At 39.7% G+C, this 23494-nt stretch overlaps 1 protein-coding gene across 3 annotated transcripts in view; it reads left to right on the forward strand.

Annotated features, from left to right (window-relative positions):
- Itgam (integrin subunit alpha M) overlaps window positions 1–22712 on the forward strand; it is a 62485-nt gene extending 39773 nt beyond the window's left edge. For 2 of the 3 annotated variants that reach the window (XM_026400383.2, XM_026400384.2), the window contains exons 13-30: window positions 2273–2413; window positions 2507–2719; window positions 13593–13723; window positions 13805–13968; window positions 15580–15734; window positions 15827–15958; window positions 16291–16364; window positions 16609–16750; window positions 16848–16970; window positions 17766–17845; window positions 18668–18751; window positions 19089–19164; window positions 19908–20015; window positions 20187–20270; window positions 20417–20530; window positions 20616–20717; window positions 20949–21059; window positions 21500–22712. In XM_026400383.2, coding sequence (XP_026256168.1) covers window positions 2273–2413; window positions 2507–2719; window positions 13593–13723; window positions 13805–13968; window positions 15580–15734; window positions 15827–15958; window positions 16291–16364; window positions 16609–16750; window positions 16848–16970; window positions 17766–17845; window positions 18668–18751; window positions 19089–19164; window positions 19908–20015; window positions 20187–20270; window positions 20417–20530; window positions 20616–20717; window positions 20949–21059; window positions 21500–21571 — 2106 coding nt within the window. In that variant the 3' untranslated portion in view covers window positions 21572–22712. The remainder of the gene's footprint in view (window positions 1–2272; window positions 2414–2506; window positions 2720–13592; window positions 13724–13804; window positions 13969–15579; window positions 15735–15826; window positions 15959–16290; window positions 16365–16608; window positions 16751–16847; window positions 16971–17765; window positions 17846–18667; window positions 18752–19088; window positions 19165–19907; window positions 20016–20186; window positions 20271–20416; window positions 20531–20615; window positions 20718–20948; window positions 21060–21499) is intronic. The other variant, XM_026400385.2, reaches the window with a different exon arrangement.
- The last annotated feature ends 782 nt before the right edge of the window (window positions 22713–23494 follow it).

Below are 23494 nucleotides of genomic sequence, written 5' to 3' on the forward strand. Positions count from 1 at the left end.
TTTTTTAGTTGTCCTTTATTTAATTTATTTATATGCGGTGCTGAGAATCAAACACAGCGCCTCACACGTGCTAGCAAGCACTCTACCACTGGGCCAACCCCAATCCTTTCCCATTATTTTTGAGACTGAGGGTGTTAAGTATTTTTCCTCTCAGTGACAAACAGATTAAATTGTTGCTCCATAGGTAAATTGAGGGTAGGGTAGGGGCTTGGAATAAGTCTCCTGTTCATATGACTTTGGGTTGGGATCTCACTCAAAAATGAGGATACTATTTAACCTTTTGATAATTATTTTAAGTTAAGGGGAGACATTTACTAGCTAATTGTGCCCTTAAAATCTCTTCAGAAGTAGAATATTTGCCTGCTGCTTGGTCATTCATCATCCTTATAACTTGGGGTTCCTAAGATGTATTATCTTTTCTTATTTAAAAATATTTTTTAGTTTTCCATGGACACAATATCTTTATTTTGTTTATTTATTTTATATGGTGCTGAGGATTGACCAGGGCTGTGGGATTTGGGTCCTCTCCCTCCAGAAGCTTAGTGTATGGGACTTGGGAAGATGGCTGCATGGAGGGGAGGGGTGTTTTGCTTTGGGGACAATTCTCTAGTCCAGTGTCACTTTTGTTTACACTTGGTGCAGGGATTGGTGGGCGGGCTTCTGGTTAGGCATGCTTTTGCTAAAGGTTTCCACATTGAAACAGGGCCCAGGAGATTTATTAGAAGGCCTGGTGGGGCCATGAGCAGCAATGGCCTTTTTTAGGCCTATGGATGGCTGAGGCTAGGAGCTGATGCTTTTCTTTCTCCTGTTTGGCCTTGTCTTCCCTGTTATTAAAGTTCTTGAAAGCAGCATATATAAGTTGTTTCTGGGAAGCCTTGGTGCCCTTCTCTCTTTTAAGTTTTTATGGGTATCAAGTGTAGAACTGATGAAAAATTGAATGGGGGAAAGAGAGTACCAGCAGGAGTATGAAGGTCTAGGGTGATATTTTGGTAACTGAGTGAAGGTAAAAGAAAGCTTGGAGGCAGAAAACCTCAGACAAACTTGCCATTCTGTAATTTGAGACAATTTTTCCAATCTATAGTAGGTAATTTTTTAATTTTGGAGAATTTTTTGATCAAAGGGAGAGGTTGATTATGATGGTGCATGAGGGTATGTTTTGGGGATGATGAAATTCTTCTATAAGTTGACTGTAGTGATGATTACATGACTTTAAAATGTTTGTCAAAATTCTATATGTTGACCGTAGTGATGATTACATGACTTTAAATGTTTGTCAAAATTCGAAAACTATATAATAAAAAGACTGGGTTTGTTGTATGTACATTATACACCAATAAACCTGACCTAAAAAATTTGTACTCCTATTGACTTCAGGATGAAGCTTAAATGCCTTTATTGGGTTATCAGTGAGGCCTTCCTCAATGGTGTGGGGCAGAGGTCATTTTTTCTTTCTAGATCTAGAATATATCCCAGTTTTAAATTGATGTGTGTGTTTGTGTGTGTGTGTGTGTGTGTGTGTGTGTGTGTGTGTGAGAGAGAGAGAGAGAGAGAGAGAGAGAGAGAGAGAATAAGTGAATGAATGAATAATTAAATGGAAAATTCTAGAGATGAATTCTCTATATTGACATTGAACATATTTAAAAATCTTTTATGCTGGTAGGTGGACATTATTTTTCACTATTGCAAAAAAATTCTGGGTAGCAATTGTTAATTTTAATCCAAACAGATTGATTCTTTTTTTTTAAATTTATTTTTTAGTTTTAGGTGGACACAATATCTTTATTTTATTTTTATGTGGTGCTGAGGATTGAACCCAGTGCCTCATGCATGCCAGGCAAGTGCACTACCTGAGCCTCATCCCCAGCTCCCAGATTGATTCTTAATTAGTAAGACTGCCTACTTTAATTTTTCATCACCCCACTCAAAGACTCCCAATATATTGAAAGGGTATCCTGTCTATTCTTCTAGGCTTTTCTATCTGGATTTTCCAATCTAACTTCTTCTTTGTTGCCTTAATAATCTCTCTAGAATACCATTTGATACCCCAAATCCAAACCTCTGCTGATTCACTTTACAATGTACTTCTATAACTGGCAGCACATTCAAATAAGAATTTATCATGAATCATCATGAATCATATAGAAAAATCACATCCTCTCCAAAGGGCTTTCATCAGCAGGCATGATTTTTCTTTCTTTTTGTTTTAAAATGATTTTTCTTCACTCTGCTTTAGGTGGGAAGAGATATGTAATACTGGATCCATCTCTTTCAGATTGGCTCCTACTTTGGGGCTTCCCTCTGCTCGGTGGACATGGATGGTGATGGAAACACCAACCTGGTCCTCATTGGGGCACCCCATTTCTATGAGCAGACCCGAGGGGGCCAGGTGTCCGTGTGTCCCTTGCCTAAGGGGGTGAGTTGAGTGGCTGATGGGACCTGGGCTGGATGGGGTCTGCGTGTGGGATGGAGAGGTTATCTGATTAAGGCCTGAACTGTTATTGTTCAGCAGAGGGCTCGGTGGCGGTGTGAGGCTGTTCTCCATGGTGAGCAGGGCCATCCCTGGGGCCGCTTTGGGGCAGCTCTGACAGTGCTGGGAGATGTGAATGGGGACAAGCTGACAGACGTGGTTATTGGAGCCCCAGGAGAACAGGAGAATCGGGGTGCTATTTACATTTTTCATGGAATATCAGTATTTGGCATCAGCTCCTCCCACAGCCAGGTAAGTCCAGGTCACTTACTGTCCTTATCGTATCAGTAACCTCTTTGCTGGATCTATTCCCTTCTAATTCAAGAGTCTCCCTGTACTCCTTTTAGAACCTTCAAAAATAATAACACACACTTCACAGAAACCATAAAGGATCTCAATTCTAGATTAATTATTTCTGTAATGATAGGAGGTGATTGGGTATGTCCTCACTCCAAGTTTACAGATAAGGACATCCAGGCCCAGAGATAGTAAATAGCAATCTGGAAGTATTGGGATATGGGGATTCATGCCTTCTGAATCTCGGTCCTGGCAGGGTGACCAAGAGTCCTGGGTTTCCCAAGTCCATCCCATTTTTAGCACTGTTTGGTGGGCTTCTTTCCAAAGGGCCCTGTGTTTGGCTTAGTACTCTGCTATTAAAATACACTGGAATTATTAATAATTTCTGTACACTGTATTTTTATTTACACTGGATCTTGAAATTAAGTAACCCATCCTGATGATTGTTCCCCCTAAATCTGGGCCCCTACAACTATTGTTCCCTCTAGGATAGTTTTTTGTTTTCTATCACATGGGGCTTACTGTCTGGAGGGACCCTCACAGTCTTGCTCCACCTTATAAATGCCACTGTAGCTAGCTAAGGCCATCTGATCTTCTGGTATCTACTCTTTAACTCTTTTCCAATTTCACATTTTTCTTTCTTTAGAAAATTGTTGTGGCTAGAAGGCTTAACATAGGATATACCCTCTTTACAGATTTTAAATCTACAGTGTAGTATTGTGATCCATTGGCACAATGTTGTACCCCAGATCTCTAGAGCTTATTCATCTGGTATAACCAGAATTTTGTACTCATTGATTAGCAGTTCTCTGTTTCCCCTCCCCACCCACTGTCTCTGGAAACCACTATTCTAGTCTTTGCTTTTATGATGTTGTGTATTTTAGATAACTTATATAAATGGAATTATTTGTCCTCTTGTGTGTAGCTTATTTCACTTAGAATAATGTCTACTAGTTTCACTGCTATTGTCACAAATGACAGAATGTCCTTCTTTTTAAAGGCTGAATTATATTTGTGTATGTATTACCACATATTTTTTTTTTGGTAATTCATCATCTTTCAATGGGCATTTAGATTGTTCCTACTTCTTGGCTCTTGTGAATAGTAATGCAATGAATGTGGATGTAGTTACGATATCTCTTTAAGGTCCTTGTTTCAATACTTTTGGATAATATCCAAAAATGAGATTACTAAATCATATCATAATTCTATTTTTAAAATTTATATTATTAGTAGTCTTTTTTGCTATTGAGTTGTAGTAGATCTTTATATATTTTGGGGATTAACTCATGATCAGACAAATAGTTTGTACATATTTTCTCCACCTTTTCACTCTGTTGTTTTCTTTGCTATGTAGAAATTTTTAGTTTGATAGTCTCATTTAATTATTTTTATTGCTTGTGCTTTTTCTTGTTATATCCAATGAAATTGCTACCTAGACAAATGTCAAGAATCTTCCCCTGTTTTCTTGTAGGAATTTTACATTTTCAGGTCTTATGTTTGTCTTTAATCCATTTTGAGTTTTTTTTTTTTTTTTGTGTGTGTGTGTGTGCATGGTATAAGATGAGGGTCCAATCGCATTCTTCTTCTTTTTTTTTTTTTTTTGGTACTAGGGAGTGAACTCAAGGATACCTGACCACTGAACCATATCCCCAGTCCTATTCTGTATTTTATTTAGAGACAGGATCTCACTGAGTTGCTCAGCTCCTTGCTGTTGCTGAAGCTGGCTTTGAACTTGTGATCCTCCTGCTGCAGTCTCCTGAGCCACTGGGATTAAAGGTGTGCTCCACCGCTTCTGGCTCCAATTGCATTCTTTTGCAAGTAAATATGCAGTTTTTCCAACACCATTTGTTAGCGAGGCTATTTTTTCCCTATTCTATATTTTTTGTGTTCTTTTGGAAGATCAGTTTACCCTATATGCAAGGGTTTATTTCTGGGCTCTATATTGTGTTCCATTGGTCTCTATTTCTGTCTTTATACCAGTACCATGCTATTTTAATTACTATAGCTTTGTAATATAGTTTTTACCTCTTGAAGTGCTGGAGATGGAACCCAAGGGTGCCCTACCACTGAGGACATCTTTAGCCTTTTTATTTTTTGAGACAGGGTCTTGCTAACTTTCTCAGCTTACTGAGTTTCTATTATTGGTGTGTGCTCCTGTGACCAGCTCTGTAATATAGTTTTAAATTAAGAAGTGTAAAACCTCTAGTTTTGTTCTTCTTTCTTAAAACTGATTAGATTATTTGTGGTCCAAAGACCATAGATTTTAGTATTTTTCCTTTTATTTTGTAAAAAACACCATTGGGATTTTGATAGGGATTGCATTGACTCTGAGGATTACTTTGGATAGTATTGATACTTTAACAGTATTAAGCCTTCCAATTTAAAATGGAATGTCTTTCCATTCTGATTTTGTCTTTTAAATTTTGTTAGCAATGTTTTGTAGTTTTTGGTGTATAAGACCTTCAATTCCTTAGTTATATTTAGCTTTATTCCTAAATTATTTTTCCATGCTATTATAAAAAGAATTGTTAACCAGGTATGGTGGTGTATACATGTAATCCCAGTGATTTGGGAAGCTGAGGCAGGAGGATCACAAGTTTGAGGCCAGCCTAGGCAACTTAGCAAGGCCCTAAGCAACCTAGTGAGATCCTGTTTAAAAAAAAAAAAGTTGGGGTGCTGGAAATGTAGCACAGGGGTATAGCACTCCTGGGTTTCATTCCCAGTTACCCTCCATGTATATAAATAAGAAAAAATAAAAGGGATTATTTTTCATATTTCCTTTTTCGATATCACATTATTAGTGTGTAGAAGCACAGTGGATTTTTAAATTTAAGTTTTATTTTTAATTGTCACATATTTATAGGATACAACTTGATATCTGTATCTCTATGTATACATTGTACAATGATTATGTCAAATGAATTAACATCCTTATCACTGCAAACACTTATTTTTTAAGCATAAGAACATTTAAAACCCATTATTCTTGTAGTTTGAAATATACAATACACTATTTATTATTGTACCCTGTGAATAGCATCTCCCCATTCCTCAGGTCTCCTTCCCCAAGCTTCTGGCAATCCCTATTCTATGCTTCATTCACATAAGTTCAACTTTTTTGTAGATTTCACATTAAGTGAAATTGTACAGTGTTTTTTTTTTTTCTGTGCATGACCTATTTCACTTAAAATAATGTCCTCCAGGTCTATCCATGTTGTTTCAAATGATAGAATTTCCTTCATTCTAAAGGCTGAATAGTATATAGGTCTATATAATCAATATTTTCATTATCTGTTCATCTGTCCATAGACACTTAGATTGATTCTATATGGTGGCTATTCTGAATGATGCTGTAGTGCCCATGGGAGTACAGATATCTCTTCACCAGACTGGTTTCCTCTGGATACACACCATAAGTGGGATTGCTGGATCATCTAATAGTTGTATTTTTAATTTTTTGAGGAAACTTCATACTGTTCTCCATAATGGCTACAGTAATTTACGTGGCCACCAAGAGTTCTGCAAGGGTTCTACTTTCTCCACATCCTTTCGAACACTTGCTACTTTCTGTCATTTCAATAATAGTCATTCCAACAGAAGTGAGGTAATAATAATCTGATTGTGGTTTTGATTTTCATTTCCCTGATGATTAATAATGTTGAATATTTTTTTTCATGTACTTCTGGGCATTTGTATGTTATCTTTTGGGAAATATCTGTTCAAGTCCTTTGCTCATTTTTTAATTGGATTGTGTTCTTGCTATTGAGTTGTTTGCTTTCCTTTCATGCTTTGGATATTAATACTTTATTAGATGTATGGTTTGCAAATACTTTCTCTCAGTGCAGAGGTTGTTTTTTCACTTTGATTTAAAAATTTTTTAGTCACAAATGAAGGATTTTCTTCTTTTTAATAGCTGAATAGTGTGTAATTACTTCACATTTTCTTTGTCATTCATCAGTGGATGTACTCGTGGTTGCTTGATTCTATATCTTGGATATTGTGAATGGTGTTGCAAAGAACACAAGAACATAGATAGTTCTTTGTCATACTGACTTCATTTCCTCTAGATATGTACATGGTGTCCCCGGATCATATGGTGATTCTATTTTTAGTGTCCTGAGGAACTTTCAAACTATTTTCCCATAATAGTTGCATTAATTTAAATTTCCACTAATAGTGTGTGTTTCCTTTTTTTTTTGCATCCTTCCCATTATTATTTTTTGTCTTTTTGATAATAGCCATTCTATCAGGAGTGAAATGATATTTCTTTGTGCTTTTAAATTTTTTTCCCCTGAGGATTATTTACATTGAGCATTTCCCCCATATACCTGTTGGCATTTTTTTATATACCTTGTTTTAAATTTTTTTTTCTATCCTCTAATTGTTCTTTTTTTAGTTGTTGATGGATATTTATTTATGTATGTATGTATGTATTTATTTATTTATATGCGGTGCAGAGAATTGAATCCAGTGCCTCATACATGCTAGGCAAGTGTTCTATCACTGAGCTACAGCCCCAGCCCCTCATATACCTTCTTTAAAGAATGTCTATTTAGGTCTGCTATGGTTTGGAGACCATCTGACTGTGTTCCACTGTGGGTTATGTGCTGGAAAGTTGATCTCCAGTGTTGAGGTGGTAGAAACTTTAAGAAGTGGGGCCTAGTGGAAGATAATTAGTTCATGGGGGCATCACCCAATCCTCAGGAAGGACTAATGCTTGTCTGGAGAAGTGGATTAGTTCCTATAATAATGGAGTGTTATAAAGTGCGATTGGTTTCCTTGGCTTTTTCTTTTGCTTCCTGACTCATCATGCCATCTCTCCCTTTCCCATTGGCTCCTCTCATGAGGCCAACTTGCCATGTTATGATGTAGCCAGAAGGCCCTCATCAGAGCCAGGCAGATGCTGGCATCATGCTCTTAAATCTCTAAATCTGTAAACCAAACAAACCTATTTTTTGTATAATTTCTCAGCCTTGGGTATTTTGTTATAGCAACATAAAAGAGATGAGGAAGGTCCTTTTGCCAATTTTTAAATGGCGTTGCAAAGAACATGAGAACATAGATAGTTTTTTGTCATTCTGACTTCATTTCCTCTAGATATGTACACAGGGGGTTGCCGGATCATATGGTGATTCTATTTTTAGTGTTTTAAGGAACTTTCATTCTATTTTACCATAATAATTGCATTAATTTAAATTCCCACTAATAGTGTGTAAGGGTTTCCTTTTTTTTTTTTGCATCCTTACCATTATTATTTTTTGTCTTTTTGATAATAGCCATTCTATCTGGAGTGAAATGATATTTCTTTGTGTTTTTAAAATTTCCTCCCCCTGATGATTATTTACATTGAGCAGTTCCCTTCATATACCTGTAGGCATTTTTTCATATACCTTCTTTTTTATTTAAAAAGTTGAGTTATTTGTTTTTTTTGCTATCAAGTTGTTTGAATTCCTTATATATTTTGGATATTAACCCCTTACCGGACGTTGGTTTGAAAATAATTTCTCCCATCCTGCAGGTTGTCTTTTCACTCTGTTGATTGTGTCTTGTGCTAGGCAGAATGCTTTTTGGTTTAAAATCCCATCTGTCTATTAGTGCTTTTGTTGCCTGTGCTTTTGGGAGCATATTTTAAAAAATCATGGCTCAGACTAATGTGGTGCTTTCCCCCACGTTTTCTTCTAGTAGTTCTATAGTTTCGTATCTTATGTTTAAATCTTTAATCCATTGAGTTGATTTTTTCATGTGTGTCAGATAAGGTTCTAATTTCATTCTTTTGCCTTGTTTGCCAAAACCAATTGATTGTAAATATGTGTATTAATTTCTAGGTTCTTTGTCGTTTTTGGATTCTCTAATTGTGTTCAGTTACTTCCTGTGCTCTGAGATTAGATGTCTATGCTCCAGGATCTGGAGAGACCACTGACTAGACTCTGCAGCAGATGGGGTTGCTGCCTGTGCTCTGTGATAATTTCTGATCAGGCAGAGTTAAGATTGTTTTCCTGGACTGGGCAATTGGATTGTTTGGATTAATATAAATGGATTGATACACTATGGAAGTATTTGTAGTCAGGCAGGGCCCCATGATGTCTCTAGGATTAGGTGAAGTCTCTGGAATTGCTGTTCATCTGTATGAGATGGGCAGAGACACAGTCTTGCTCCACAGATATATGTGGACTTGGGCTTGCCTCCTGGCCTAGGGTAGGCTTAAAGCAGAGAATGAGGTTTAGTAGAATAAATATTGCCCAGCCTGGGGTTGGCAAGGCCAGATGCTCCCTCTGCTGGTAATCACCGACCTGCAGTTATTTCCTAGTCTAGGGAAGACTTCATAAGAGCCCTCAGGCTGTGTGAGGAAGCTGGCCAGGGGTTGAAGTCTACAAGACCTGTGGACTGTGTGTTTTGCAGTACAAGGCTGCTGGCTAGTTTTTCTAGTGTGGCCTCTCAGTTGGCCAGAAGGTAGAGATCTGCATACTGGCTGCTATGAGCCCACCCACATTCTTTGTTTCTATTTCCCTTAGGATGAGCCTTCTACAGAAGGGTCCCAGAATGGTGGGAAATCTGAATACCTATCTTCAACACTTTTACCACTGTAGAAACTTTGGGTCTCTGGGAATTCTCTGTGTGGCTTGGGGTGGTCAAAGAGAACCATTCCTCTTATCTTTCAGTTGTGACTTTTCTGGTTCAGTGGGGGTGTCTCAGCCTCATTCCTGAGTTCTGGAGTATTCATGACAGTATTCTTGCCTGTGAAGAGTTGCTGATTGGATTTCTGTGGTGGGAACAGTGGAGTTGAAGAACTCCTATTCCACCATGTTGTTGGTGTCACTGACCTTATTTTTTTGTTGCAGTGGAAATCAGTCCACTTTGAGTCTAAGTGCTTCAGCATGTATATTATTAATTAAAATTAAATATTTGTTCACAGTTATTTTAAAGATGAAACTTTCAGACAGGAAATGAACAAATCTTTATTCAGTGAATTTTGACAAACTCTTATCATGATACAAAATATTATTATTAACACAAAAGAGAAAGTTCTATTTCTCTCTTTATGGAAAAGTTCTCTTTCTCTCTTTATGGAAAATTTAAAATTATAATTATTAACATATATTAATTGTACAAGTTTATGGGTTTCATTGTGATATTTCCATTCATGCATATATTGTTCTTTGATCATGATCACCCTCCCTTCTACCATCTATTAACAGAACCCCTCCCCTCTTTTCCCAGGAACAACCAAGGTTCTGATTATTTTCTAACATAGATTAGTTATACCAATTTTATAACTTCATATGAATGGATTAATACACTATGGAATAATACACTACATAGGCCCAAGTATATTTTATAAGCTTGTTAGGTGCAGCCAGGGATGAGAACCATTGCCTTACTAACTTCTCACTGCATGGAGAAGCCTCTTTCCACAATTGTACAATATTTAAACATTTTTTCCTTCCTTCTTCCTTCTTTCTTTGTTTTTACTTTGTTGTAGTACTGGAGATTGAACCCAGGACCTTGCAAATACTAGGCAGACATTCTGTCTCTGAACTATACACCCAGCCCTTTTTTATTTTATTTTGAGACAGTGTCTTACTAAGTTGCCCAGGGTGGCCTCAAACTTGTGATCCTCCTGCCTCAGCCTCCTGGGTAGCTGGGATCACAGGCTTGTGCCACTGAATCTGGCAATAATGCTTCTTTTCATTGATGCCTATTGTTTCTCTACATAAATAGGATTTGAAGGTTTTGGTTTTTAAAAATTTTTAGTATAAAAGATTTATATGCTTGTCATGCAAATATATAATCCTAAAATAAACAATAAAAGCCCTAGTTCCCTCACTGTACTCTCCATAACACCCTTCCAAAGAAAACGAGGCTTAGAGGAGGGTACTTTATTTTTTAATTGATTTTAAAAAATGACAGTGGAATGCATTACAATTCTTATTATATGTATACGGCACATTTTTCATATCTATGTTTGTATATAAAGTATGTTGACACCAATTTGTGTCTTCATATTTGTACTTTGGATGATAATGTCTATCACATTCCACCATCCTTGCTAATCCCCTGCCCTCTTCCTTTCCCTCCCACCCCTCTGCCCTATCTAGAATTCATCTATTCCTCCCATGTTCCCCCTCCCTACCCCACTGAGTCAGCCTCCTTATATCAGAGAAAACATTCGACATTTGTTGAGAGGAGGGTACTTTAAATGCCTGGGCGTGTATACACACACACACACACACACACACACACACACACACACACTTTTGGATTAAGAGCAAAACCAAAAAGAGTCATACTATTTTGTTATTCTTCTATTTAAATTTTTTACTTCTTTCCCCCTAGTGATTGAAACTGGAAATGGTCAGTGTTCAGACAAGCAAACATGCAGTGGATCTCCAAACTGCCTTATTATACATCAGTGCAAAACAAAGCATCCTCCCAACAGAATAGTATATATAGTTCTCAAACAAATGTGAGGTATAAACTATACACTAAACACACAAATCTTGAAGATGACTTTTTTGTATATTAGTAAACCCAAGTAACCACCACCTAGATTAATATGTCAAAAATTTCTAGCATCTAATGTTTCCTCATCCTTCTTTGCAGCTGAAAAAAATCAGTTTTTTTTCTTTTGTGGTGCTGGGAATCAACCTAGGCCTTTGCACTTGGTAAGCCCATGCTTTACCAATGAGCTACATATACCCCCAGCCCTGACAAAAATCACTTAAAAATGTGGTAAAATATGACATAATATTTACTATCTTAATCATTTTAAGTGCACAGTTCACTGGCATTAAGTACAGAATAAAATCATTTAAAAATTTTTAAAAGTTTATTATTTAGTTTTTAAAATATTATTCTTGTAAACAGATTGAAAAGTAAAAATAGGCTTATCACAAAAACCAGTTTCCATACACACTATGATTTCTGCTTTATTCCCCTCTGAAGACACCTATTTCAGTTCCTCCAATTATTTTCTTTAAAAAATTTTTTTTTTAGTTGTTGATGGACACAATACCCTTACTTTAATTTATTTTATGTGGTGCTGAGGATCAAACCCAGTGCCTCACACTTGCCAGGTGTGCACTCTACACTGAGTTACAACCCCAGCCCCTTTCCAATTATTTTCTATATGTCCAAATAACATAATTTTTCTACTTCTTTTTAAACACGTTTAAATTAATAGACTCAAAATATTTGCACATATTTATGAGTTATGGTACAATAATTTGATACATGTATACAATGTGTAATAATCAAATCAGAGCAATTAGCATTTCTATATACAATGTGTAATAATCAAATCAGAGCAATTAGCATTTCTGTCTCCTCCAACTTGATTAATTCTATGTGTCGGGAACCTTCAGGCTCTTCTTGTTATTTTGAAGTTTATCATAAATTATTGTGGACTATAATTACCCCACTATGCTATCGAATACCAAAACTAATTCCTTCTATCTAACTGTATTTTGGTAGCCACTACCTAACCTCTGTCTCTTTCCCTTTCCCCATTCTTTCTCAGTTTCTAGTGACCATTATTCCACTCTTTTCTATGCAATCATTTTTTTTTTTTTTAGCTTCCTCAAATGAGTGAGAGCATGAAGTATTTGTCTTTCTGGGCCTGGATTGTTTTACTTAACACAGGATCCTCCTTGTTTGATCCACATTGCCACATACAATAGGATTTCATTCTTTTTATGGATGACTAATATTCCATTGCACATTAAAAATGAACAAATGAGCTTAAAGAGATATTTTTCAAAAGAAGACCTACAAATGATTGATAGATATATGAAAAGTATTAAATATCACTAATCATAAGGGAAATGCAAATTAAAACCATAATGAGATAGCATTCACCCCCAGTTAGAATGGCTACTATAAAAAAAAAATAAAAACAAATACTGGTGAGGATGTCAAGAAAAGGCAACTCTCATCTACTGTTTATGGGAATGTAAATTAGTATATTCTCTCTGGAAAATGGTATAGAGTTTTCTTAAAAAGTCAGATATAGAATTACCATATAATCCAGTGATCTCACTACTGTATATATATATCCAAAGGAAATGAAATCATTTTATTGACAAGATACCTGCATTCTCACGTTAATTGCAATACTATTTACAATAGCTAAGATACGGAGTCATCTATGCATGAATGCATAAAGAAAAATTTCCTAGCTGGGCGTGGTGGCACACTCCTGTATCCCAGTAGCTCAGGAGGCCAAGGCAGGAGTATTGTGAGTTCAAAGCCAGCCTCAGTGATTTAGTGAGGTGCTAAGCAACTTAGTGAGACCCTGTCTCTGAATAAAATACAAAATAGGGCTGGGGATAGATGTTGCTCAGTAGTCGAGTGCCCCTGAGTTCAATTCCCATACCCTCCACTCCAAAAATGTTTCCTATTTCTTGATTTTTGTTTTAACATAGATTTCCTAGTATGAAAAGTGAAGATTGTGTTCTCTTTTGGTCTCCCTCTTGCCACACCTGAACACATTCTCTACCCTCTTCCTTCCTCGAAATTATATGATAATTTTGATTAGATTAATATTCAGTGTTTGCATTATTCTGACCATGTAAGTGAGATTCAAAGGGGCCCAAAATATACTTTTGCTTCTTTCCTATAAAACTTCTTGTTTTCTCTAGAAAGCCCAAGTAATTAATGGGAATTTGGGGTATCATCTTGAGGTTGTGGTTTAAAGGTAAATAATTCCTTGATAAGTTTGAATTGCCCTAATTCCCTGAAAATTTGTAGGGGATGAGAGTTAAGTACAGCCTGGAGAATCTCTACTTGAACCTTCCCCCTCCCTTTCTTATCTATTTTTTACCCACAGCGGATTACAGGCTCCCAGCTTTCCCCCCAGCTCCAGTATTTTGGTCAGTCACTGAGTGGCGGTCAGGACCTCACAAGGGATGGATTGGCAGACCTGGCTGTAGGGGCCCAGGGACATATACTGTTGCTCAGGTGAGAATTTGGTCCACTCTACCCTTGAAGAAGTTTCCTTGCTGTATGAAGTTTTCTGATGGTCCTTTAGTGTCCCTGTAGATCCCAGCCAGTGCTAAGAGTTGTGGTGACCATGGAGTTCACACCCAAGGAAGTGGCAAGGGATGTATTTGAGTGTCATGAACAGGTGGTGACAAGCAAGGCTGCTGGGGAGGTCAGAGTCTGCCTCCTTGTCCGAAAGAGCACACGGGATCGGCTAAATGACGGTGAGGCTTGGTGGGTAGGTCTCAAAAGATTAAATGACTAGGGGCATAGATAGGTGGCTCATTTCAGTCTGCCCAGCCTCTGGTAATCCAGAGGAAAGTTATGATAGGCTCTGATAGACTTTTCCAAGCCTGGTGAGAAGCCCAGCAAAACTCACCAGAGAAGCGAACATGTATCACCCCCTTACACTCTTCATTCTCCAGAGAACTAAGGGCCCCATTCCTGTGAACAGATTAGGTTCATTTTTCTTAAACTGTGAGAGAACTCATTTGGTGAGGTAGAATTGATGTAGCAACTCATTAGTGACCTGAAATCTCCCTTGTCCCTATTCTCAAAGAATAGAATTGTGCCTCTGGTCGGGAAGAGTAATGACAGCACTTGAAAGAAGTGAGAGGAGGAGAAAAAAAATCATCCTTCTAGCAGCAGTCTTACTGGCTTGAGGAGATAATAAACAGAGATTGGGGCAGCCAACATGGATTGAAATTGAAAGAAAAGTTTTGGAGAGTAAGGAGTTATGTAAAAGGCACCCCAAAATCTACACAGAAATTTCTCTTAAGTCATTGGCTGACTCATAAGCCACAAATGCCCAGGTCAATACTGCAGGCAATCTAGTAGAAAATAACAGCTGAAAACCTAAAGAGCTGAGCAGAGAATTAAATACCTTCCCAGTGCTGAGGAGTCAGATTTAAGAGGGGCCTTGGTAAATGCCTTGGTTTTTCCATTAAGACAATGAACAGTAACCAAGGGAAATAATAGGTAATAGAAAGAGACCCAATGGTGATTTAGAAATCAGAGTGATCAGACAGAAACAAAAAATAAAATCCCCCTACAAGTAATATATTTAAGAGGAAAAGGAAAGGATGGGAAACTTCAGGAAAGACCTGGAATTCATAGGATAGAGTCAAACTGAAATTTTGATACTGAACTATTCAATGACTGAAATTAAGAATTCAATAGATTTAATAGCAGATTAGAAGCAGAACACAGAATTATTGAACTAGAGATAAGTTAACTGAAAGTATTCAGATTAACACACAAAGAGAAAAGGATGATAAATACAGACAAAATTGTAAGAGATATATAGGATATGGTGAAAAATCTAACAATGTAATTAGAGACAGGGAAAGAGAGAGGGAGAGGGGAAGGAATGGAGAGAGAGAGAAAAAGAGTGTGGGGGATAATCAGAAGAAGCAATAAAAAAACAGTGTTAAGAATCTTGAAAGATCAAGATTCTTTAAAAAAAAATCAAAGCAGGATAAATATAAAGGAAGCCATACCAAAGTACATTATAGTCATATTGCTGATTACAAAAGACAAAGAGAACAAAATAACTTGAATGAAGTCAGAAAAATACAATCAATTTTCTAATATATAATAGAATAGCTACCTTTTTTTGAGCAATTACTTTATGGTCACAATTTTATTTCATTTTTTTACCATTGGAAAGGTATGATTATTATCCTGACTTTGAAAATAAGGAACTGAGACTCAAAAGAGGTCAGATAACATGGCCCAAGTCACACAACTGGGGAGCAGAGGAGCTGGGCCTCAGACTCCTCTCTGCCTGATCTATAGCCCAGGCTCCTCACCACCATGCTGTCCTGTTCCTTCAGGAGAAATCCAGAGCACTATCACTTATGACCTGGCTCTGGACCCTGGCCGCCCACGCTCCCGTGCCATTTTTGTTGAGACAATGAACAGCACACGCAGACAGACACAGACCTTTGGCCTGAGGCAGAAATGTGAGACCCTGAAGCTATCATTACCGGTGAGCAGGAGAGTGGCCAGATCCCTGGGCTGAGAATGGGTGGTCTTGGGAAGCTGAGGAGGGCAGATTCCCAAATCCCCACTATCTTTCAGGTTTGTGTGGAGGACTCAGTGAGCCCCATTGCCCTGCGCCTCAACTACACTCTGGTGGGGATGCCCTCATCCTCTTTTGGAAACCTTCGGCCAGTTCTGGCTGTGGATGCTCAGAGACTGTTCACAGCCATGGTGAGTCCTTGAGTTGAGGCTCTACAGGGTCATGGAAAACATCAAGATTTCATTTCATTTTATTTCTGACTAATATTTCTGTTATATGGGTGAATCACATTTTATTTATTCATTCATCACTTGATGGACATTGGTGGTGTTTCTTCTCTCCTATTCTTATCACTGTGTCTCCTTCCTCTACCTCCAGGTCACCTTTAATGTCACATTTATTGTGGGGTCTTATGTTGAAAATTATTTTACATAATTTTATTTCAACATTTTGTTTAATTGTTTCACTTCATTATTTTCTTTCCTTTCATTTTATTTTCTTCTATTTTTTTTTTTTTTTACAGTTTCCCTTTGAGAAGAATTGTGGTGATGACAACATTTGCCAGGATGACCTAAGCCTCACATTCAATTTCATGAAGTGAGTTTCTTTTCCTCATTGCCTCCTTTGAACCTGTGCATGATGTAGAACCCTGTTCTTCTCCTGGCTCCTAAGTGAGCCTTCGGAGAACAGCTAGGTCTATTGGAGGTGTCTGTGTGCTGCAAGGTCCCTAGTGGCTACTCTGTCTGAAACGTCTCTAAGTGCTGCACTTCCTTTCCACTCAAACAGCCTTCCCACAGGGAAGCCCTCAAGAACCTCCTGGTATGTTTTGTTGTCCCTACAGCCTGGACACCTTGGTGGTGGGTGATCCCCAGGACTTCATTGTGACTTTGACTGTGAGAAATGAGGGTGAGGATTCCTATGGGACTCAGGTCACCTTCTACCACCCATCTGGCTTGTTCTTTCGGAAGGTGTCAGCGGCCCAGGTAGCCAGGTCCTTCTTAGACCCAATCTGACCTTTGCTTTCCCCATCTTCATGGCTGCTGGTTATTAACACCCCTTTCTGCCTCCTTTGCCTTCCAGAACCAGCGCTCACAGCGATACTGGCGTCTGTCCTGTGACTCTGGTTCTTCCACTGAAGGGCCTGTGGCTTTGAAGAGCACCAGCTGCATCATAAACCACCCCATTTTCCCAGGCAACTCAGAGGTCTGAGCTACCAGCTCTTCCTCTCCTTCTATCCATTGTCTTCATCTGGAATTCTCCTCCTCCTCCTCTTCTTCCTCCTCCTCTTCCTTATCCCCTCTCCTTTTTCCTCCTCCTTCTTCTCATCTTAAAAATTGAAGATTCTTTTTTTTTACAAAACAGCTTTTGTTTTGCTATTGGCGATTGAACTCAGGGGCACTCAATGACTGAGCCATATCCCCAGCCCTTTTTTGGAATTTTATTTAGAGACAGGGTCTCACTGAATTGCTTAGTGCCGTGCTGTTGCTGAGGCTGGCTTTGAACTCACCATCCCCCTCCTGAACTGTTGGGAATTGCAGGCATGTGCCATTGTGCCTGGCATCAAACGGCTTTGCTGAGATATAATTCATATACTATAAACTCATCCATTTAAAGTAGACAGTTCAGTGGCTTTCAGTATACTCAGAGTTGTGCATCCATTGTCATGATCAGATTTAGAGACCTTGTTATCAGCTTTCCACCCGCCTCTCCCAGCCATTGATAACCATTGATTTACTTATCTCTATAGATTTGCTTATCCTGGATATTTCATTGAAATGGAAACATACAGCATGTGGTTCTTTGGAATCAATTTATTTGAATTAACATTGTATATTCAAGAATCATTCACCTATCAGTACTTCATTTCCTTTTATTGCTGAATAGTATTTCCATTGTATGGGTGGATCACATTTTATTTATTCATTCAACAGTTGATAGACATTTGTGTTGTTTCTTCTCTCCCATTTTTATCACTGTGTCTCCTTTCTCTACCTCCAGGTCACCTTTAATGTCACATTTAATGTGGAGCCTGATGCTTTTCTTGGAAACCAGCTACTCCTCAAGGCTAATGTGACCAGGTGCACTGTCCCTGCCTCTCCATACGCACCCTCTCCTTTGAGGCCCCAGCCCCTTGTCCATAGTGAACCTTTCCCCTTTCCTGATTCTCCATTCAGATAATTTGTTCATTCAACAAATACTTACTGAGCACTCACAGTTGTGTTGAAGGCTTGTGGGACAGTGGCAGATAGGACAACTGTGGTTCCTGTCCTCACAGAGGTTATGTGGCACAGATAGACAAGAAAACTGGCAATCATAATACAGTATGAAATGAATGACTAGATGGGGGATGTCCAGTGTTCTTGGGAGCTTGGTGTTCAGAGAAGATTCCTGAAGAAAATATATTTAGTCTGTGAGTCAATCACTTAAAGGCAGGAACTGAAGGTGGGCAGAAAGACAGACAGAAAGAAGCACCTACCAGGCAAAGCCTAAATAAAGCCTGGAAAGATCAAGATGTGTTTAAGAATGGCCTGAGCACATGAAATAGGACTTAAGGCACTGGTTATGGCCATGCCACAAAATGTTCCATAAGTGGTTTAAGGGAATTTGCAGTTTAACTTATCAGAGTGACATGATTATATTTGCATGTTAGAAAGGTCACTTTTCAACAGGGCTGGGAATTGGATTGGAAACAGTTTTAAATTCAGAGGTCTAGTTAGAAGTCTGTTTTAGCCACGGGCCTGGGCTATGTAGGGGCAGAAGGGAGTTAGAAAATAGTCAGGTTTAGGATGCAGAGATAATAGGACTTGGTGACTGACTGGAGTTAGGAGATGAAGGAGAAGGAGAAGAAAAGGCTGATTCTCAGTTCTTAAGTGCTGACTAAGCGCTCTCTTTCCCTTCAGTGAGAACAATATGCCCAGGACCAATAAAACTGAGTTCCAACTGCAGCTGCCTGTGAAATATGCTGTCGTCACGGTAGTCACCAGGTGCAGGCCCCCAGCGACCTAGCTGAGCCTTCTCCATTGGCTGGACACAGCCAATTGTGTTCATGAATCTGTGCTTGTGTGTGTGTGTGTGTGTGTGTGTGTGTGCGTGTGCGTGTGCGTGTGCGCGCGCATGTATGGTGTGTATGTGTGCACATGTTGCTTCTGTGTGAGTGGCCTAACTGGCACCCACTGTGTCTCTGACATGCATCACCCTGCTCTTGCCTTCTCAGAGCTGCATTATCTATGTGCCTGCTTACTCCTTACACACTTAGCCTGTGAGCCCCTTCCAGGGCACCCCTCATTTCTGTCACTTCCTGTTCTTTCTTTCTTCCTTTAGTACTGAGGTTTCTACCAAATATCTCAACTTCACGGCCTCAGAAAAGACTAGTCATGTTATACAGCATCAATATCAGGTGAGCACAGGGAATGTCTGGGTCCTAAGAGGATGTTGGGGAGGGAAATTTATGTGAAGAAAATATACAAACAATGATGGAGATGGGAAATGTGTGTGCCAGACACAGCTCCAAGGAAGATCTCACTCTGCACACACACAAGCATGCATATCGGTATGTGCACACATACCTACATGATGAACTCATTTTATCTTCATAAAGACTCTCTGAGGCACTGTTGCTACTCTCAGTTTACAGATGAAGAAATTGGGGCTCAGAGAGGTTAACAAAACCTGTCCAAGTGCCAGGCGCAGTGGTACATGCCTGTAATCCCAGCGGCTCAGGAGGCTGAGGCAGGAGGATCATGAGTTCAAAGCCAGCCTCAGCAAAAGCAAGGCACTAAGCATCTTAGTGAGACCCTGTCTCTAAATGAAAAATACAAAATAGGACTAGGGATGTGGCTCAGTGATTGAGTGCCCCTGAGTTCAATCCCTGATACCAAAATAACAATACAAAACAAAACAAAACAAAAAAACAAACCCTGTCCAATGCCTCTCAACTAATAAGTAGACTAGCCAGGATTTAGGAAATGCCTGTCTGGATCTCAAGTGTGTATTTAATGGCTACTCTCTCCCTCCCAGAAAGGGAAAGGACACTTGGGCCTTATTTAGGTGTACTGGGCTCTAGGAAACAAGGAGGCTGAGTCCAAGAGTTGGTGGAGTACAAGTCCAGATGCCTGATCTCTCATTCTTCCCCTGGTGTAGTTCAACAACCTGGGCCAGAGGAGCCTCCCCATCAATGTGACCTTCTGGGTCCCTGTCCAGCTGAACCATGTGACAGTCTGGGACCACCTTGAGGTCATCTTCTCCCAGGTGAGTCTGGCTGGGCCTGAGAAGTGGGTCTGGTTCCTCCCTCCATAGTCTTGATCTTTCCTAAAATTTGTTTCCTGCACTGGACTTTCGAGGCTTTCTGACCCTCTCCTGGATCCAGGCTGTCTCATCCTCCCATTCCTTTCTCTTCTCATGGTGTCTTTCTTTCCTCAGAATGTCTCAAGTGCTTGCCATACTGATAAGAGACTCCCTACCCACTCTGACTTCCAGGCTGTACTTAAGAAGACCCCAGTGGTGGTGAGTAGCCTCAGGAATACATGTAGATCCTTGGTGGTCCCCTCATTGGAGCTCAATATGGTCTCTTGACTGAGAGGGCTGAGCACCAAGTGATGATCCTGCATCAGCATCCTTATCCATTTCTCTCTTCTCCTTTTCCCCCCTAGAACTGCTCCATTGCTGTCTGTCAGATAATCCAGTGTGAAATCCCATTCTTTGGCATCCAGGAAGACTTCAACGTTGTCCTCAAAGGCAACCTCTCATTTGACTGGTATATCAAGGTATGTGGGATCCTGAGACTTTGTGGGGCACAAATGTGATACTTCAGGACCCCAGACCTGGCTATTGCTCTGTTCTTTTCCACAGACTTCACATAACCACCTCCTGCTTGTGAGCACAGCAGAGATATTGTTTAACGATTCCATGTTTGCTCTACTCCCTGGACAGGGGATGTTTGTGAGGTCCCAGGTAACTGGCTCAGACACAGAGGACTGTTGGAGGGAGGAGGGGAAACCGGGTTTATCAAGATCATTTCTGGTCATGGAGGGAGAAAAAGAAACAGGTGGGGACTCAAGAGTGAGGGCTGGGATACTGGGAGAGATGGGGAGGGAACAGCCATTGGGTTTAGGGGGAGTACAGGCCTGATTGGGGAAACCTCCAGAAATTTGGCATCTGTCTACTCTGATCTTCCTTCCCCAGACAGAGACCAAAGTGGAACCATATGAAATTCACAACCCTGTGCCACTCATTGTGGGTAGCTCCATTGGGGGCCTGGTGCTCCTGGCCCTCATCACTGCTGGACTGTACAAGGTATCCCCTGTTTGGCCCTCTTCCTAACCCTCCTCCCATCCCTTTGTGTGCAGAGGTTTGACTCCTAGCATTGCTGCTAGCTGGGCGATCTTGGGCAGATTAGGGCCTCTCTGTGCCTCAGTTTCTTCAGCTGTAAAACAGTTATCAATACCCTTTTTGTGAAGGAAATTGGGTTAATATATGTAGAGCAACTAGAATGATCCCTGGTACTGAAGGACTGTCATAGAGGGAGTAATTCTCCTTGTTTTATTTTATATTTCTTTCCTGGTTCCAACATTGATGGGATTTCCTTTCCTGCCTCATTTTCCCCAGTTCCCTTCTACTCTCTGCCCCATTATTTTGTACTGCTCTTTATTCTTTTGTCCCCACTCTTGTTTTGCATGACCCTTGCCTTCCCACTGGCTTCTGTGGTCCTTACTCCTCTGTCTCTGCCCCAACAGCTTGGTTTCTTCAAGCGACAGTACAAGGACATGATGAATGAAACTGGTCCTCAAGAGGCACCACCCCAATAACAGCTCCTTCTCCAATGCATGGCCTCTTTGACAGCAAGCAGGACTTGAGTCAGACTAACATGCAAGTCCCTAGGGTGCTGGACAGACATGACCTTTAGGAAACTGGTATATTTATGTCTCATGAAGACCTGCTTGGGCTTCCATTTGTGTGTATGCATAAATTGTGTATATGATTCAGGTGTTTTCAGCACCTCTTGGTCAGAAGGTAATTGGCTGGGGGACCTGGGGTTATGGCTCAACGGTAGAGCACTTTCCTAGCACATGTGAGGCCCTGGATTCAATCCTCAGCACCACGTAAAAATAAATGAAATAAAGGTATATGTCCAACTACAACTAAATAATATTTATAAGCCCAGTCAATAACCTTATTGTTATTATTTAATAATAATAATAATAATAATAATAATAAAATAATAAGGTAATTGGCTGGGCTTCCTTGTGTGTGGTAAAGAAGCTGTTGCGCCTTCTTCTGAGAAAGGTGATGGCAGCAGCCCTTGTGATCAAAAATAAAGGGAAATGAAGCAGGAGATCCACTCTTTGACAAAGGAAGTGAGACTTTCCTGCATGGGCAAATGAGCAGACCCCTGGAGCCTGTGAAGCCAGAACTTAAAGTACACAGAGAAGCTGTGGAAGGAACCAGGAGCTTGTGAGCTGGCAGGATTCCATCCAAATCCATTTCATACTAGAGTCAGTGGGCCCAATAAAGATGTCCAACGAAGAATGGTAACCCTCCCTTTATTTATTCGTTCATTATTTCAAAGTTACTTTTCTTTTTGAATTGATAAGCCTGTCCATCATACAAAAATTGAAAGACATTCAAGAGTGAATGGTGAAAAGTCTCTCTTCCCTCCTTGGGGGGCAGTCAGGGTTATATATCTTCAAAATCCTAGGCATGTGCAAACGCACACACAAATACACATACATATAAGCCTTTTTTTCTTTTACACAAATGGTAGCATACTTTGTACTGTTCTGTATCTTACTTTTCCGTTAATAGCTCAGATTGTTTCATGCCAAGATAAATTACTTTTTCATTCTTTTATACAGCTGCAGAATGTTCTATTGTGTGATTGTGTAATAATGTAGTGAACCAGTCTCCTTTGGATATTTTATTTCTAACTTCTCACTATTATAAGCAATGCTGAATTAATAAACTGGATGTGTCATTTTCACATATGTGTAAGGACAATTTATAGAATATATTCCTAGAAGTTTGAGTTCCCCCCAAACAAATCCAAGACAAGAATTTGAGTGACAGAAGTTTATTTAAGAAGTGTTTCCATGAAATAGCCTTAGGTGGGGAAGTAAGCTCGGAAAGGGAAGGCATTAGCTGGTGTTATTGCCAACAAAGATATGAACCCCTGGAGCTTAATTCCACTGGAAAGACAATTCCACTGTGAGACAATGAAGATCTTGTGCATTAGCATTATCCCAGCCAAGGGGAGCAGTGGGTAGAGAACATCAATAGTTATTGGCTGAGGGTCACTCTTGGTGGGGACAGGGTGTCAATCCTGTAGCACTTCTGGTTTGCCCTGAATGTGGGAAGAGTAGACTCTGATGGCCAGAGAAAGAGATGTAAGTGCTGCCAGTTGAATCTGAGAGAAGAATACATCTCCTTGCAATCCCGTGGGGGTACCAGCAGCACTGGCTATCAAGTGCAGGTAAAGTTTTGATAGCTATTTTCAGGGGGCCTCCCTTCTCTGTCAGAAGCCCACCTGCCATCTCCTACACTTCTGTGACTGCAGTAACCTTTCCCCTGGCTTAGAGCATACCAATGGCCTGAGGTCACACTGATAAGAATGGAATGAAGCTGGCATTTAATCCCAGCTCTCTGTGGCATTACCATCTTTCCAAGGGATGAAGAGTAAACATCATGGTGTGCCACTTTTGGACCTTGCAGATGAGGGCAACACCAGAGAATGC

This window comes from Urocitellus parryii, chromosome 9 (genome assembly GCF_045843805.1).
Source record: "Urocitellus parryii isolate mUroPar1 chromosome 9, mUroPar1.hap1, whole genome shotgun sequence".
NCBI lineage: Eukaryota > Metazoa > Chordata > Mammalia > Rodentia > Sciuridae > Urocitellus > Urocitellus parryii.